This window comes from Osmerus eperlanus, unplaced genomic scaffold (genome assembly GCF_963692335.1).
Source record: "Osmerus eperlanus unplaced genomic scaffold, fOsmEpe2.1 SCAFFOLD_190, whole genome shotgun sequence".
In the NCBI taxonomy this organism is placed as follows: Eukaryota; Metazoa; Chordata; class Actinopteri; order Osmeriformes; family Osmeridae; genus Osmerus; species Osmerus eperlanus.
This window is the reverse complement of record NW_026911294.1, coordinates 1-19,369: the sequence shown is the minus strand read 5'-3', so window position 1 is coordinate 19,369 and position 19,369 is coordinate 1. Positions and strand designations below refer to the sequence as shown.

The following is a 19,369-nucleotide window of genomic DNA, read 5'->3' as shown; positions in this document are numbered from 1 at the left end:
GAACTGGATTTTAGACATTTTATTTTTATTTCATAAACTCGTAAAACAAAAATAAAAATACAATTGTAAAATAGCAGAATATGTTTGGTTTATATGTTTTTTTAAATACTCGAGTGATAAATATGAGTAATTTTTTTATAAAAAATAAACAAGATATTTTTTTCTCCCTTTAAGATAAATTACTTATGATATAACATTTCTCACAGAGTTCTGTTATAGCCAATTATATTCTTATATGGCCAATTATATTCTTATATGGGTATGTCAGTCATCAACCACAAAAAAAAGCCTATATTCAATCATGGTATAGAACGTATAGAAATGACTGGATCATTATTTACGCTAAATCAAGCCATCCTGTTTCCTGGCGTAGTTGTTCTGCACAGTGATTGGGTAAAGGAGGGGCATGGCGATGCCTGGGCTGGCTTCTGGAAGGCTGAGATCAAGTTCCGGATTTTCCGGAAAAAACGCTTTTCAACACCGGGGGAGGTCTGCAATGAGAAGCGCACATTCAGGAGCTGAGTCATATCAGAGTGTGCCAAATGGATTGCATTTATACAGGCCTTTTATCCAAAGCTTTACCATTAATGCCTCACATTCACACATACTAAAGGCAAGGCACGAACCAGCTGGGTGTCTTGCTCATGGACACTTTGACACATCCGGAGCAAGGGAACCGGCAACCTCCCGACTGCCAGACAACCGCTCTTACCTCCTGAGCTAATCTCACTCATATTTATTTCATCCGTATTTAATCCCATATGAAGCTGATACTGTAAACTGTGCTGAGCTGTTTGTGTCATGTAGATGGGCACAAAATGGGATGCTGATGCCTGGACATGCTCGGTGGCGCATTTTCCATGGGGTGGGGGGTGTTTGGTGGGGCGGGTGTTATAGCAAAGCGTGTGACTGCAGATAGGGGTCGGTTGTGTTTGGGGACCAGACGGGGGGTGGGTGGCTGGTTAACTTTGTGGTCACAGCAGGGGAGTGGTGGGGGAGAAGCGAGATATTCCGACTGCAATGGGCACCTCGCTGCAACCACAACGGCCTTTGGCTACAGGGGGGTATATGCTGCAGCACCTGTTTGTGTCTATCTGTGCATGTGCCAGATGCATAGGGGAGACCAGGTATGGTTGTGACACTTTTTTACTCGCTTGTGACTCAGCACGCCATATAAGAGTCATTTGAACACTAGTTTAACCGTTTCACAAACGTGGTCGCTGTTTGATGGAAGAAAAATGAGGTAACTTTGACTTTCGCTTATCATTGGTGTTCATTCACAAGAGTGCGAGTTGCTTTGCCAATGGATTTGGATTTGTTTCTGATTTGGGTATTTGACAAGTTTACAATTTAGCCTATTGTTGGTTCATTGATGCATGTTATATGCAAGTTGACATTATTACATTATTATTATGGCTTATTATGACTCAAAATAATTCTGTCTACAGAAACCAACACCAAAACCATATGTGGAAAATCATAATGTCACACAGGTAAATTAAAAATGAACAAAAGCACTTAGACTGTTTTGAGCATATGCAATTCAAATGAAACACTTTGGATTAATTAATCTTGCACCATATTTTCAGAATTCCATGTTGCTGCTTTATTGAGTTACGCTGATTGGAAATATGTGGTTCTAAACAATAAAAAGACGTTTTCATGTTTTCATTAAATGATTGACACTCCTGGTTCTGCGTCATTGGTCAGACCATTTTTAGATATATTCTCTTTTGCGACACGGGATTCTCAGTATCAAAGGAATTGGAAAATAGACTTTTACCTCAAGATCCATCCTTCCATCCTTTAGTTAGCCAGATAACTGCACAAAGTAAAACCTGGAGCTGCTCTTTTTACTGCAGTCCATCTCCCAAATTTCAGAGGGGTCGGAGTTTTACTCTGTGCAGTTATCCAGATAACTCAGTAATCTGCTTTGTGGAACAGTCCCTTGTAGCAGGAGCAGTTGTAGTAACAATAATGATAATAATAATAATAATAATAATAATAGTAATAATAAGAGTAATAATAATAATAAGAGTAATAATAATAGTAATAATAATAATTATTATATTATTATTATTATTACTATTATTATTATTATTATACTGTATTATTATACTGTAGCTTTCCAATTGGCTTTCCATTTGTTCCTGCAGAGTTAACTTGGCAAGAGGTGTCTTAGCAATGCCCTATAAGGCTGGAAAACATACAATATATCAGCATTTTAGTTATTATTGGTCCGCAGTCCTTGATTTGTGGCATCTTTTTTATTTTTGTATTCAGTGTCAGAAAAGAAAAGGTTCTGAGTATGGTTCACTGCATGGAATAAAAAGCATCTTTGCTGCACCAGAAGCCAAAGGGAACATTGTCTGAATAAAGCAACTTATTGCTTTATTTATCAACTTATCCGCCCCCACCACACACATGCACACACACACACGCACGCACACGCACACACACACACGCGCGCGCACAGACACATGCAAGCACACACGCACACACACACGCACACACACACACACGCTCGCGCACACACACGCGCACAAACACGCACAAACACACACACACACGCACATACACACATAGACACACACACACACGCTCGCACACACATGCGCACAACAGGAACAAACACACACACACACACACGCACATACACACATAGACACACACACACACACACACACACAAACCCCAACCTGACAACCCAGTTGATGGTTCATCCCAAGCCTTGTTTAGGGCCATCAAAATCTTCAAGCCAGCTCTGTTTATTGTCTGGTGTGCCTGGTATCTTCATGAAGCATGCGGTTAGCCATTATACCCTAGCCCTGTATGTATGACATCTGTTAAAGACTTTGCCTTAACCTTCATTCAACACGTGAAAATACCACCAAATGCTTGCTGAGGTACGGAAACAGATTCTTTGCAAAGGGTAAGTTCACTTATTCTTTTAAACAAGCTCCTGTCTTCAACCCTGGTTTCACAATTTTCCGGTATCCTGTTTCTTTGTTTTTCTTTTTCTTAAAGAGCTTTGTCTGTTCTGATTGAACATGAAACAAATTGCATATGCTCCTAAACCTGGCTTAGTGTGTTTGATCTAGTCCACAGTGGTTTTACATATTTTTGTTTTGTTTAACCTTTATTTTACCAATATTTTTTAAGACCTATCGACTTCTGAAAACTATTTCACTCAGAGACCTGAAATATGTTTCCCTTGCAGTTTGGTAAATATCCATTCAAATACGTTCCATTATTTGAAATTGTGATTTAAAAATATGATGGTTGTAGCCATACTTAAAGGAAAAATAACAAGGGAAATTTTGATAACTCACGTCTGCAGTCCATGATCCATCCTCACCTTGATGTAGCCTATAGGTGTACACTAAGCCTTTGCACCTGTCCAAGCAAACACATACAGTACATCACCCATATGAAAGCAGAATGTTTTATGAATGAATCCTTGGTTTATAAGTGCATGAGTTTCCTGCATGAAAACTACTCATTGCTTAAGTTCTTCCATATCTGAAGAAAAATAGTATATAAAAAATAGTAGCAAAAGCCTTAGGAACCCTAGATTTTTTAAATATAAATTTGGTCTTGCATCTACTGTTTTTGCATTAGTATGACAGAAGAAAAGAGCACATTTGAGATTTTCCATTAAATAAAATGTTACAGAGAAATCAATGTATTTAATTTAATAAAGTAACATATTACAGTTTTTTACCAATTGTTTAAACACTAAAATTCAATGCTTAGACAAAAGCATCAAAACCTTAACTTTTGTAACCATGCCTTAAACAAAGGCACCAAAATTACAAACACATTTTCTGCTTTGCACTTTGTTTGCAATTCTGTAACAAACTTGTAAAACACTACACATTGTTTCTTACATTAGACACTTCGTTCATCAATGAAATCTCTTGCAATCATTGGGAAAACACACCTGAACTTGGCACACCTACACACACACATGAAAACATGTATGCACTAATTGAACACCAATCAGTTTGAGCCTTAGCACTACAAATAGACCTCAAGTAAGGTAACCTCTTTTGTGAGGACTTTGCAAACATGGAGGCAGTGAGAGCAAGGGGCAGGGGAAGAGGAAGAGGTAGAGGAAGAGAGAAAGGAGTAGGAGGAGGACAAAGACAAGAACAGAGAAGGGGACCAGGCAATAGATGGAGATGTATTTCGGACAATATTAGGGCCACTTTGGTGGACCATGTCATAAATAATGATGAGGGAGGCGGGGCAGAGAGTCTGTACCTATGTAATTGCTGCACATCATTTAGCATCACCGTACAATACAATGTAGTCCTACAATATTAGGTCTGTGCTCCTCAGTGAACAGAAAAATAGGTATAGTGCTGTGAAGTACATGTAATACAGTTTTGATGTTTCTGTGTTAGGCGGCACGGATGGTGCAGTGGGTAGCACTGCCGCCTCACAGCAAGGAGGTCCTGGGTTTGAATCCCGTCGGCCGGGGCCTCTCTGTGCGGAGTTTGCATGTTCTCCCCGTGTTCGTGTGGGTATCCTCCGGGTACTCCGGTTTCCTCCCACAGTCCAAAGACATGCAGGTTAGGCTGATTGGAGAGTTTAAATTGCCCGTAGGTATGAGTGTATGAATGAATGGTGTGTGTGCCCTGCGATGACTGGCGACCTGTCCAGGGTGTATTCCTGCCTTTCGCCCAATGTATGCTGGGATAGGCTCCAGCGACCCTGTTCAGGATAAGCGGGTTCAGATAATGGATGGATGGATGGATGTTTCTGTGTTACGACCTCCTGAGGGTGGAAGGCAACGTCTTTTCACAAATTAACAGGAACTGCGAGAGCAAATCATCGCAGATCACACAACATTCCATACTATGAACCATGTCAGTATATCGACAGTCTGCCGCGTATTGCATCAACACCAACTTACAAATAAAACAGCTTTACGGAGTTCAATTTCAGAAAAACTGCGTTAGAGTCAAACAGCTTCGCTATGCGCAAGTAAGTGTCACTATATTATACTCCAATACAGTAATGGCAGTAGATTGTGTCCTTTTTGCACTGCATAGATACATTCAGACACAGCAGTATGTGACCTAGGCAGGTGCTATTTTGGGGGGCCATATTTTCCTTGTTGCCTAGCCAGGATGACATTGCTTGTGATGCGGCCAGACCCAAACAGAAGCGGGACCATACTCCCCATTCCTTACAATCCCTTACAATACTATGTCATTATTTTTGGTTCTGTGAGTTTACAGTAACATATTGTATTGATTACTGTACTGTAATTCTACTTTTCTTTCTGTTTTTGTTGTTGTAAAAACCTGAAATGGCAAAAGGTGGATATATTTTTGCCATCAAATAAAAGCTGTAATATAAATATAAACTTGATGGAGGCTATTTGGGATGACCTGGTGAGCCAGAAGCAAGCGAGACAGCCAAAGTCTGCAGAAGAACTGTGAAAAGTACTTCAATATGTTTGGAATAACATCCCAGCTGAAGAACAGTAGAAATCCTTTTAAAGGTGAAGGGTGGTCACAATGAATATTGGTTTGATTTTGTTTTTAACTGTTTACTGTCTTTATAGTAATTTTTCTACATTTTGAAACATCATTCTCATTATTTTTGAAAGCATCTTCTTTTACGTGTGCCTAAGACTTTTGCACACTGTAAATGTATAAATATGTTTTAATGATATTACATTTTCAGTGTATACCCACTGGTCTGTGAATGCTGGTATTAGCACATGCATTATAAATCATGTGAATGCACCTCTGAGTTACCACCATTGTAAGTTACACTGGATAGGAGTATCTACTAAAGTAATGCCATTCACTGGGTCATGCAGAAGGTCACACTGATTTAATATTTCTACTAGGAAAAATAATTTCATAGCGTTCACTACTGCTGCTGCTGCTGCTGTTGCTACTACTACTACTACTACTACTACCAGCCCATACACACACACACACACACACACTGGGTGACGTCCTACCCAACAACCCAAAGACCATTGTTAATGTCATATATTGTGAAGTTCTATGGAGAGTTAATTTTGTAAGAACGTCTTTATTATAATCATGTGCCAAAAGGCGACCAAGGCTACCAGCAGGCATCTGTTTTTATCACTACAGTACAGTAACAATACAGTAAAATGTTGACCACTTAATGAATGTCCCTCAAGCAACTGTGAGTTGACCAGACATATAGGCCAACTGGCAATAACACACACCGACAAAGGACAAAAATCAAAACAGTCATACAATTTAAGAACTATCGTCAGATTAATGAATCTATTTGCAAAATCAACAGAAACATTATTTTGATCAAATTGCAGCAGCTACCCTGAAATAATTGCATTGGTAGGCATTAGGCTGGCATGACACTGGTCTGGCTTGTCGCTAAGTAGCAAAATGGAAACATCAGTTCAGTACATGCACAGGGATATAATGTTGAAAAAGTACAGTATGTGTTTTAGTAAATAGCTGCAGCCAGTAAAATAAAGAAGCAAATGTTCATGTGTTTCATTAGGCTACTGGAAGGTTTTCTTCTTTTTTTTGTTTGGTTTTGTGTGCCAGATTTAGACCAGGCTTCCATCCATCCATCCATTATCTGAACCCGCTTATCCTGATCAGGGTCGCAGGGGGGCTGGAGCCTATCCCAGCATACATTGGGCGAAAGGCAGGAATACACCCTGGACAGGTCGCCAGTCCATCGCAGGGCACACACACCATTCACTCACACACTCATGCCTACGGGCAATTTAGACTCTCCAATCGGCCTAACCTGCATGTCTTTGGACTGTGGGAGGAAACCGGAGTACCCGGAGGGAAACCCACGCAGACACGGGGAGAACATGCAAACTCCGCACAGAGAGGCCCCGGCCGACGGGGATTCGAACCCAGGACCTCCTTGCTGTGAGGCGGCAGTGCTACCCACTGCCCCACCCGTGCCGCCATTAGACCAGGCTTGTATTACTAATTATTACTACTAACAATAATAATATCAATATCATAATCATAATAAAATTTACAATCCTTTAGTAAACATTTGTGGCAATACTTACTGATATTATTGAAAATAATAGATTTGCAGTAACAGTTTCTATAGTTTCTAAAGTAGGTTGTATTGGAGACAAATACAGCCTTGTATTTGTCCTGCTCTGAAGCTTATATTGTTGTTGTTGTTGTTGTTGTTGTTGTTGTTGTTGTTGATTACATTTTTTAATTGGAACCTTTTGGATATTTTAAGGTGATTCTGAAATTATTATCATTACTTCACACAATTATGGCACATTACTATAAATATGAAATTGTTGATTACATTTTTTAATTGGAACCTTTTGGATATTTTAAGGTGATTCTGAAATTATTATCATTACTTCACACAATTATGGCACATTACTATAAATATGAAATAAATTAATATTTTGCATATTTGAATATATGAATATACAAATTTTAAAGTTGAAATGAAACTCTTTAAACATCAGTTTTAAAACGTAACAGCACATGAGATAATAATAAATGAGGTCGATGCTTAGATTATGAGATTACAGTTATACTGTATAATGATGATGATGATTATGATGGTGGTTATTACTTATTATGACATGCATGTCTGATGATTAAAAAAACACAATGGCACTGAGGCCTAGATTCTATCCACATGTTATTATTTCATTTGTGAAAAATGGCCATACAATTTGCTCAGTTCGCAGAATTGCTAATAATTTGTTTATTGACCTCTTTCTTTAGCCTACAGATATAACTGATAGTCTTAATGGCTTGCAATTACAAAATCAGGCATTGGATATTACATCATTCTATATTTTACACAGAATATGCCATCGCATGTCTATATCTACGCTTATGTGGTTTCCTTCCCTTTACTCTGCAGCCCCCAGAGAGGATACAGTAGCACACAGACTAGCCTTCTCTGCAAGCCACACAGCCATTGGATTGGAGCAGTGGTCAGGGGTAGCTGATACTGGGAGACTGTAAGCACCTTGACTAAAGGTGGTACAATGAGGCAGGGAAAACATTACCAACTGACGCCAGACCACAGAGTTGTGCTCTAATCTGAACTCACTACCCTGAAGGCTCCAGGTTTTTCTACTGATAATTTTTCCATCATTTAATAAATCAATCAATCAATAAATCAAAAATGCCACCTACAGTAAATAAAAGGTTAGTTAAACTATTGGTCTTACCATTCCCGTCTGTTTTTCAACTTTAAAAGGTGTTGTACATTTTGTAAATAGGTTATTTGTATTTCTTTTGCTGAACACACCGATGACATTGCATGACCGGTGAATGTTGGATTCTGCACTGATTCTGATTCTGTACTGCACTGTTTGATGGTAGTATTCACGCAGGTACTCACAGAACACACAAGCAGTAAACGCCAGGCTTGGATTCACTGTTTCGTATCAGATAACTGCCATCCCGACCATCCTCTCCCAGAAGCCTCTCCCGGTCTCTTTGCTGATAGGTCCGTGGTACACTGGCACCAAGTCCATCGCACTGCTCCCCGTAGCAACTTGCGCTTCTAAAACATCAAGAAAGACGCCAAATATATATGCAGACGTGTGGTAGGAAATGACGCAAGCTTGAGGCAGGAAATGATGAGAAAATATTATACTTTTTGCAAGGCATTGTCAAAAGTAACACGCTCAATTCAAACCTTTTGGGGTTTTTTTGCATGGATGCTAGAACCTAAAAAGTGAAATTAATGAAATTATAAATAATAGACTTGTGGTGAATGCTTCCTGTTATTGTTCTTATCATTACTGTCCTTGACAGTATGAAACATCTGTGTGGCATTAAAAACTATTGAATAAGTCACGGTATGCAGACTTTTTTTTTTATTATTAAGAAAAATTAAATGCATTTAAGGCCAAGCCAAACCAACAGACTTCACTAAACAGCCCTCATGTACTCAAATCGTATAAGAAAGTATGAACTACAGCACGTCAGCAATCAAAACGTGTGCTCCGTGCGTGTGCATCTTTGGTGGCTGCTAATGCTTCTTCGTGTCCTCATTGCAATCTAAGACCCATCAGCACTTCAGCGTTACTAAAGGATACCATGAGAAGGGAGCTGGGTTGCTTGGTCATATGTATGTATGTATGTATTATTACATTACATTATTGGCATTTAGCAGACGCTCTTATCCAGAGCGACGTACAGTTGATTAGACTAAGCAGGAGACAATCCTCCCCTGGAGCAATGTAGGGTTAAGGGCCTTGCTCAAGGGCCCAACGACTGTGAGGATCTTACTGTGGCTACAGGGATTAGAACCACCGACCTTGCGGGTCCCAGTCATTTACCTTAACCACGACGCTACAGGCCGCCCCGTAGCAGTATGTATGTATGTCTGTCTTCACCATTTTGAGCCTGACTGAAGCGGGCAGGCAGCTGAAATGCATAGCATAAAATGTATGTCAAATTTGGAAGTAGGAGCTCCTCTCTAGGCTACTAAGTCTCAGCTGTAGCAGAGGAACCACCTCTCAGTGCTACAGTAAAAGCCACAGCAGTGGTGTTTAGATTAAATAGATTAAACTAGCCCGGCCACAGAGGAAGGGCTTGCCAAGATCTGTGTCCTCGACCCTAACCATCTCAGAACTTTACAGATTTGACCAACAACCCTTCGCCCAACCCAACCTTAAACTTTATTCACTTTGCTGATCGCAAAGCGTGAGTGGTAGTGTGGAAAGTGTGGGGCGGTGTGACCTTTACACAGGTCAGCCCATTCTCACTGAACACTGGCATGTGGTTAAACCAACCAATAGCAAGGATAACTGCTAATAACTGACATTGCTCACTCATTGCTGTGTGTTTCATTAGTTCTCATAAGTCCATTTCCTGCCACCCCCTCCCCCCTCCCCCTTTGCACAGACACACACATGCTCACACTCATGCACACACACACATTTAGTACAAGGTAGTGTGGGAAAAATGTAATTGGCTCACGAAATATAGCTCATATGGCATTAACTGTGTAAAACTTTGTAACTGTAGCAATGCAAGCAAATATGTGTCATAGGGCATTCAAACCAGGAAGATAAGAGAATCAGCAACATTTGTTTCAAATATCATCACAAGCAGGAGCCCACCTAACCATAAAGGAGGGGGTGACACTAGATTGACCCCAGAGCTTAGAATTGTTTCTCTTGGTGCATGTATTGGCTGCTGACTGAGGGAGACAGGGACTGCCCTACTCTCTCCCCAGCAACAGAATGTGTATATAAGCTGTAACAAAGTATAAGGCATTGTTCTCCGCTTTGGAAGTGCTGGACCCGATATGTATATTGTATAAAGCTATTGAAACTCTCACTTGTGCAGAGCTGTTACTGTGTTGCAGATTTGTGTCCAACAGTAGGGAATATTCTATCTAGATAAAAACGTGAAAGCTGATTACTAAAACTAAATCAAGTCCAAAAATCTAACCTGAAAGCTGATTACTAAAACAAAATCAAATCCATCCACAAATTACTGTGCAAAAGTTATGTCGGTTTATGATTATCTATCTCCCCCTAGTGGAAGAGATGGCCAGTTCCCTAGTGGAGGGCATGGCCAGTTCCTGTTCAATTAAGTTTTTAAGAAAACATTCCCCTAATAAAATCTTGTCTCATGCCATCACAATAAGCAAAAAACAATAAGTATGCAAAGAATAAAATAACAATGGACAAGATACACAAACGGCAAATCTTTGTTCAAACACGACCTCTTGATTAAGGCCTTTCAAAAGAAAACCAGTGAACATTCAAAGCAGGAAAGAAGGACTCAGCGAGGATGACTATGTGCTTCAGTAGCCTACTTTCCAAAGTTTAATCAGCTAAGTCAATCAATGCATAGAGCTTGATTGGTACATGCAAGTGCTTTTGTAAAAATTAGTCTAAATAAGCAAATAAAAAAGCCCAACCCATCTAAGAGAAAGTTTAAATCAGCAAGGGATTAAACTTCTACTCAAAGGAGAAAGGATGTTTTGGGCATCAATGTATTTTTTTATGTAAACATGCATTATATTGCAGTGAATGTACAGTAGGTGAGTTAAGTAGGCGATAAATAAATAGGCAATGCATTACCAATTAAGACTGTAAGGGAGAAGACAAAAGATAAAGGCAATAGATTACCATGAGAATATACGATACATTCTCATACAATTCTAATTGCAGGAGGAGTCGGAGATAATTGATTGACAGCTCATGACTACCCGTCATGTTTGAGCATGTATGTATTGCTCATCCCCACCCTGAATCTACAAATATGTCAAATAGAGCCATTCTGTGTCATACCCTGACGAACACCAAGCATGGTCAAACCCAGACCGTTCTTTGCTTTATATCAGTAGATACAGGCATTACAATCAAGGCTTTTTACTTTCTTCTTCGTGAAAGCTTCTAGTTGACATTTGAGTTTTTTTTTTTTTTTTTGCCTATTCCTGCTGCAACTCTATAAGCACCCTACCTTCAAGAGCACATTGTTTTGCAATTCAGTAGTTGCCTGGAGTTTTGTGTTAGAATTGCATTGTCCATTTCAATTCAGTGACTAGCCTCCATATTAACTGCCCGAAAAAAGGTTTGCTTACAAAAGCAAGCTGGCTCTCCTTGTTTGTATTGCACATTGGCCTGTAAAGATTTTTTTATTTAGCATATTTCCCTGAATACATTTGGATGGAAGTCCTCATCTTGTTGATGCAGAAAGCAAACGGCTTTAAAAATCCCATCAACATTACATTTTCTTTGTGATGGACATTTCAGGGCTGCATGCACTTTTTCTGTGGGGCGGTCACATTAGAGGCATGGTTGTGCAAATACAGATACCAATTCATTTTCATTTATCACCTTTTTAGTTTGTTACTGTCAGTCTTACAAATGAGATAGGTGCCTTATTTACAGCAGTTTTTCATCCAAAGCTGTTCTTGTCTTCCAAAGCACTTTGAAAATGTGTTTATTTTCTATGAATACTGAATGACTGAGTGCTGCCCTAAAAGATAAAAGATTAGGTACAAAAAATTAGATAACAAAAAAATATTAAATAAAGTTTTATGGTTAGTCATGCTAGGCATCATTTGTTTATTTTGATACAGCGGTTGTGGAGGCTATCATCTGATATCAAATGATACATTTGTTTTGTGTTCCCATTTAGAGTCTGAGCTATTTTTTTCCACTGTAAAGAGACACATTATGAATCATATATTAATCATTCTGTGTTCCTGGTTTGAGGTATTTCTTGAATTTCTCTATGTGCGTGTGTGTGTGTGTGTGTGTGTGTATATATATATATATGAGCAGAAAAGAGAGAGAGAGAGAGAGACTGTGATAAGACTAATAATTCATGAGTGAGTGAGCGAGTGAGCGAGTGAGTGAGTGAGTGAGTGTGTGAGTGAGTGAGTGAGTGAGTGAGTGACATGTGAGTGTGTGTGTAAGTGAGTGAGTGAGTGAGTGAGTGAGTAAGTGATTGAGTGAGTGATTGAGTGAGTGAGTGAGTGAGTGAGTGATTGAGTGAGTGAGTGAGTGAGTGTGTGTGTGAGTGAGTAAGTGAGCGTGTCAGTGTGTGTGAGTGAGTGAGTGAGTGAGTGAGTGTGTGTGTGAGTGAGTGAGTGAGCGTGTGAGTGTGTGTGTGAGTAAGTGAGTGAGTGAGTGAGTGTGTCCATGTGTGAGTATGTGGAGTCCACTGTTGGGCCACTACAGAAATGATGACTTCAGTGTGTGGAATGGAGGTTTGGCTGGGGTAATGGGCTAGACCCTTAATTGTTGGAGCTGTTGCCTCACTGTTCTGTGCGCTATTAATGTACAGTATTGTGTACACTATAGTATCTTTCCATGAGGTGTGAAATACTGGCTTTCATTTTGTTTCTAAATGTGAATCAGGTGTTACAATAATATTTCCAGAGGAGTCTTGATTCGCAAGTTACACAAGTGACAGTACCAAAAGTAGCTTGAAAGCAGACCCACTTCTTCAGACAAAATAATTTTCCTCAGTGATAAAATTAGAATGAATTATTAATGGGGGTACATCTCTACATTACTGGAAATACGATTGTAATATGGCATGGAATTAAACATTGACACGTCTGCTAAAGATGAATGTTCTTTATATGAAAAATGTATAAGCACATGAAATAAACATCTAAAATAATATCTGTTTTCATTTTTCCTTTACTTATTATAAACAATAGACACACAGTACCTGGAATGTCTGAAACATTTAAAAATATACAGTACTGTGCAAAATGTCTTATGCACCATAGTTAAATAGTTAAATAAATATAAATTTGTTTTTTAAATATTTTTTATTATTTAAATATTATTTATTTGTGTTCTTTTCTACTTTAGTGTGTCTGTATAAAACCGAAATTTGAGATTTGATTTATGTTGTAGTTCAAATAAAGTAACATGTTACTATAAGTAAAAGACTACCTTTCAGATAACAAATCTTATCAAGGCTGTCTGGGATGACCTGGAGAGCCAGGAGCAATTGAGACAGCTAAAGTCTGCAGAAGAAACTACAGCAAGTTCTCCAATACATTTGATACAACCTACCAGCTGATTTCTTATAAAACTGCTGGGCCGTGTACCTGAGACAACTGATACAGTTTTAAAGGCAAAGGACGGTCGCCACAAATATTGATTTGATATTCAAAAATATCAGTAATTTTGAAAGCATCTTTTTTAATGTTTTTTTTTTTTTTTAGTGTGTCAAACTTTTGCACAGTACTGTATACAAAATAAATGTGTACTATTCCATGGTCAGAGGGCAAAACAATATTTATATAGAAAATATTTCAGAGCTAATTTTCCAATATTCATAGAACTCTAAGGGCCAGTTTAGTTCTGGACCAAATTGACTCTTGTATGGAGATTCAAAATGAATTTAGTACAGGACAAGGCTTCATTTCTATCTCTGAAACTGGCCCTAAAAGGTCCAAAATATTGAGACAACATTTATGTAAATTAAATTAATATCTATATGAATCTATTTATTTAGAACTGTAAGTTTTTTATGCAATATGGCATACAACATAGTTTCCCCTTTTATCAATGCACTGTAGTTACACCGCTACAACAAACCGTGTATTGATATTAGCACTGTCAGTAGTAGCACAAACAGAACTGCACTTTAAAAGTAAAAGCACTGGCAAAATCATGCATTATTCCATAAATGCGAAAATGCGGGGTGGGATATCACTCAGCAGATCACAAAGCTTAATAGGCAGTCCTCCCTGAACACATACTTGGCCATAGGAGAGGGGTTTAAGTCAGGTATTCTCCATCACCTCAGCCAATATCAACTCCGCTGGATGATCCTTTGTTACCTGTTCCAACAGCACGGTCATACAGTGCAGCACACTCGCAGACAAGGCAGCGGCCGTAGGGAAATGCACCTTCTGACTTTTCTGCCAGTTCAATTCCCAGGAATACCACAGTACCCATGGGTAATGCGCTGAAGGCCTGGATCTGAACTGCTTCAGTATGACCAGATGTTTCAATTAATTGTTTGTACAAATGCGAATCAGAAGCTGTTGAATAAACAGCGGCTGTGTAACCACTGCTAATATACTGTAGAGAATATGGAAGCACATCATCACTGTTTCAGAATATATTATCGATAGTACAATATATATCCATATGCATGTCATATCCATACACACATACAGTATTTTTTGCCTGAATAAGATTAATTTGTCATAATGATGTCTCACAAAACATGAATATGAATTTTGGCCCCGGATAAAAAGACATCAATAATATTACAGTTGTTTCTGTAGCTTTTTTGATAAATATCGTCGGAATGTAAGGGAGTATTCTGAACTATTCCAGCTGCTCTATCATAACAAATTGGTGGAATTAAAACATTTCCATAATATTTTTCATAAAACAGACCATCAAGACAGGCAGCAGTGAAGTGTGTTGTAATAAAGAAAACAAGACAAGAATTTATCAGTCACACAGGAGTTACAAGTAGAAAAATATATGTTTATGGTGCCTGTCCTTTAATCATATCTGTTTTTAAAAGTGCACTGTAAATAAAATCATATTTTATATTATGTATATAGCTATAAAATATTTATGTTCATAAAAATTATATAAAAATGACAAGAATATTACTTTTTCAGAAAGGTGAAGCTGTTTTCTATGGAAGCTGAAAATACCCATGACAATGTATGATCCAGAAGGCAAAAAAGGGAAATATCTCTTTCTCTCTCACTCTCTCTCTCTCACCCACACACACACTCTGTCCCCTCTCCCTCCATCCCTCTCTCAAAGACTGATTTGATTCCATCGATGGCACCAATTCAAATAACTAGCTCTAAGAACCCTGATTTTATAAGTCAGAACCCGCAGCCTCTGAAAATAATCCGATGTGAGAACTCTGCAAAGTCTATGATGGGGAAACGTTCCATTACTGCTAATGACAGCCCCTCCACTAGGGGCACTGTGCTGTCCCAAGGGCTCCATAGGCTCCAGGTCCTTCAGGTCACTAAGTTTCCTGGAGAAAGAGCTGAGGCGTGTGCTGATGGAGTCCCTCGTCTGCAGTAGTCTGGATGTCCGGGCCGCGCACAGGTTGACCAGTTGCTCGCGGAAGTGGTTGCCCACGAAGCAGTAGAGGAAGGGGTTGATGGCGCTGTTGGAGAAGCCCAAGCACAGCGTGTACGGCAGAGCCGCCTCGATGGGCCCCAGCACCCAGCAGGGCACGGTAAGCCCCGAGCCTGGCCAGGATGTCCAGGAAGGTGAGGACGTGGAAGGGGAACCAACAGACGAAGAAGGCCAGGACCACAGCCACCACCACCTTCAGGACCCGGTCCAGGTTGTTGGTGTTCTTATCCATCTCTGGGGAGGTGAGGAGGTGCCTGCCAATGCTGCAGTAGCAGCTAGCGATGATGGAGAAGGGTAAGAGGAAGCTAGAATGTTCTTCATCAGGCTCAGTCCTATGTCCCAGGAGGGTGTCGGGTACAGGATGGCACACACCATCTTGTCAATGTGCTCCAGATACACGGTGTCCCGGAACACCACGGTGGGCAGCGTGGGAATCCAGGCTGCCATCCACACCGCGCAGCTGATTACCCGTGCCCGGCAAAGGCTCCTCTTGCCCAGGGACTTGAAGGGGCAGACGATGGCCAGGTAGCGGTCCACGCTCATACAGGTGATGAAAAAGATGCTGGCGTACAGGTTGAGAGAGAGGAGCCTCCACACACCTTGCACATGAACCAGCCAAATACCCAGTAGTAGTCAAAGGAGTAGAAGACAGCCCAGAAGGGGAGGCAGAGGAGGAAGATGAGGTCGGACAGGGCCAAGCTCAGCATGTAGGTGTTGGCCACAGTCCTACGGCTTGCCTTCTGGCACAGAACGTACACCACCAATCCATTGCCTACGAAGCCCAGGATGAAGATGATGCTGTAGATGGCAGGAACAAGCTTGTTCTGGTGCTCGTAGGGTGAAAGTGGGGACAAGTTTGATTGGCTGCACCATCCTCCAATGACCCGTTTTCTCCATTTCCAGAGAGGTTGCCCCAGAGCACCATTGCCATGGTGACAGTTTGATCCCCTGTGGGCTGAGGGGTAGTGAAGTCCATTCTCATTCCAGTAAATACTGCACAAAACAACAGAGAAACTATTAGTTTGGCAATTAGCTTGCCGTTGTGGTCAGGGAGCTGAAAATGCATTCAGAATGTTATGAGTTCAATTACTACGGATACCTCAGAAGGGGAAATTTCATATTCATTAATAATTCAAATTTCAACATTCACAGCATTAGATGTGTGCCATTAAGGAAAACTGCATGAATTGAAAAGACAATTAATATGAGAAATATGACCCACTGCTTGCTCTTCAGTATACCTATTAAAAATATTATTTTCAGGACTTACACATCATTCACTCAGTATAATCCAAACCATGCATTTACATAGATTCATGTTCTACCTAGATAAAAGTTAGACAACATCAAGAAATAAGTTGGAAGTCATACCTGAAAGCCAACCAAATGTTAGAATCACTGTATGGCTTGAGATATGGCACAAAGCCACAAGCACAAATTAATTTCTGAATTCTTATACCCAGAGGACTGTTCTGTTTCTCATGGAAATAATTTTGTATTACATATTTGTTATTTTAACCCACAAAAACAGCAATAAAATTAAATTTAACCCCACAGTGTTCGTTACTCTTGAGAGTGGTCCAACATGAGAAAATGTTTTTTTCGCACATATTAATTTTATGGCTCCCTCTGCAGTTGTGAGCCGGTGTCCATCTGGTTGTATTTAATGTAGGAGGATATGGACAGAAACTTGTGGTTGGTTGGTGAGGAGTGGGCACAGAGTCAATATCTCCATTCATCTTAGCAGGGGAAACAGGAGTAACCCAATACTTTTTTTGAATATTTATACTGTAACTCTGAAAACAATCATTTTGGCCAGACCTTGTTACAAGCAATGAATCTGTTTCAGTCATCAGAAACATATCACTCTTTACCAAGTTCTTCAAGTTATGTAGTCTCAGAATACGGGCAAGTTAAAAAAACTTTTAGTTTGCTTACGGAAAGTAAGGGAGAGCGGGGCATATTTGTCACACTTTTCACTCTTTCTTATATTTCTTGGGCGCAATACATTACAATAGAATAGATGTCAAAGAGTGAAGTCTCAGCAACATATTTTGTATTAATTAGATTTACATATCATATTTCAGTACACAGTTAAGTAGAGGGTGGGCATTCCTGACAGCTTGACCCATCAGTGGGTTCAAATTCAAGTTGTCGGACTATGTGGGGTAAATTGTCTCATTGGATTTTTTTCAACAAATTACACAACAATTTGATTTTTTTACATTTAAAATTCGGGACCAAGTATAACTCAATGGACCAGTGGGACCGGATCTGGGTGGGGTAGGGTTCCATTGCATTTTCTTTGCCCCCAAACACTGTATCCCCCATTAATTAATGTCCTCGGCTAACCTCTGTGACTATCAACAATCTGTGTGACGATGAACTGCAGATCATCCCCCTTTACCCCCCGCCCCCCGTCAATAATTTCTGCGGTGAACGACTGCGGAACACAAGTTCACCCCCTCCCCATTAACAGTCTCCAAAATAAACAACAGCAGAACATGGTGGAATGTGGCAGTTGTGCTGTATATCTAACCAATAAAGCTCAAAAATAAATAGCAGGGTACAAGCATCAATTTGATCATAAGACTCAGCTAAAAGCCTGCCTCGTGTAGTCCACGGATATGTCTAATAATCCATTTACAATACCATTTGTACTATTATAAGAACCTTAGTTGTGGATTGCACAATATCACAAGCCCTTTAAACAAGTTCTGTGAGTCAATTTATAGTCGGGCAAAGTTGTTGCATGTGACTTGCATGTGACTTGCCCCAAAGTCATTGAGACAACTTGCCCCAAACTGACATGTGTGCTAATGTTGGCTATATATCAAGGTCAGCTTAACATATCACTGCAGCGAAAGTATCAAATTACATTTTATTCTCTCCTCGACTCAGTACAAAAATATTATTTTGAACATTCATACATAAAAATGTTTTGTTAGATAAACTGTGAAGTGCCATTTTTTTTTACTTTTGAATGTGAAAAATAAGAAAACTGTCCCCAGATTAGCACAACTCTGACCGCATGTAAACAGGAAGTTGACCTCGGAACATGAATGGCTATAGATTTTTTAGGTAGTGCCTCTTGCTATGGAGAAATTAACTGTGACAACTTAAGCATGTGACAAATGACGCGGCTCTCTCCAACCATATGTAGAATTTACAGTCATTTCGTGCCAAAACAACTATTATGGGGAATTCAGAGGTTATGTCAGCACTCTGGGTAGCTTTTAAACCGTTTAGTCACATGAAAACCCATGGACACCTTGCCTGCGGCCTGTCAAATAACTGTGATCCATTTGCTACTGGCTAATGAGTTTTTAAAACACTGTGGTAGTCTGAGTCATAATTCTGTCCTTGAGATAAGATTACATATGCCCATGCTTCATCAGGGAGCCGTAGCCAGCTGTCAAGACACACATACTCCCGCACACACACACACACACACACACACACACACATACGTACACACACGGAGGTATATACACACAAATGGGATCGCTTGAAATTTCCGCAATAAATTATTTCACCGTGAAATCATTTTATGTCAAATTAACATGTTTGTTCAAAATTTGTTTGAATGGGGTTTCAAAATAATATGCTTTAGTTATTGATTTAATGTTTAGTTTACAGTTACATTACATTACATTACATTACATTACGTGCCATTTAGCAGACGCTCTTATCCAGAGCGATGTACAACAAAGTGCAAATCAATCACAAGAACAAGTGCAAAAGTAGACCTGAGAGGACAGTACAGTTCCGAGT

General features: G+C 39.7%; 1 protein-coding gene and 1 pseudogene across 1 annotated transcript; both read right to left on the bottom strand.

Moving 5' to 3' along the window:
• Positions 1–342: 342 nt before the first annotated feature.
• Positions 343–8,512, bottom strand: LOC134015855 (SH2 domain-containing protein 1A-like). Its single transcript, XM_062455367.1, is given in 5 exon segments — positions 343–419; positions 422–491; positions 3,333–3,396; positions 8,377–8,467; positions 8,470–8,512. Coding segments are annotated over 5 exon segments (345 nt in total).
• A 5,763-nt stretch (positions 8,513–14,275) lies between these two features.
• On the bottom strand, positions 14,276–16,588 carry LOC134015854 (type-2 angiotensin II receptor-like; annotated as a pseudogene).
• Positions 16,589–19,369: the final 2,781 nt, after the last annotated feature.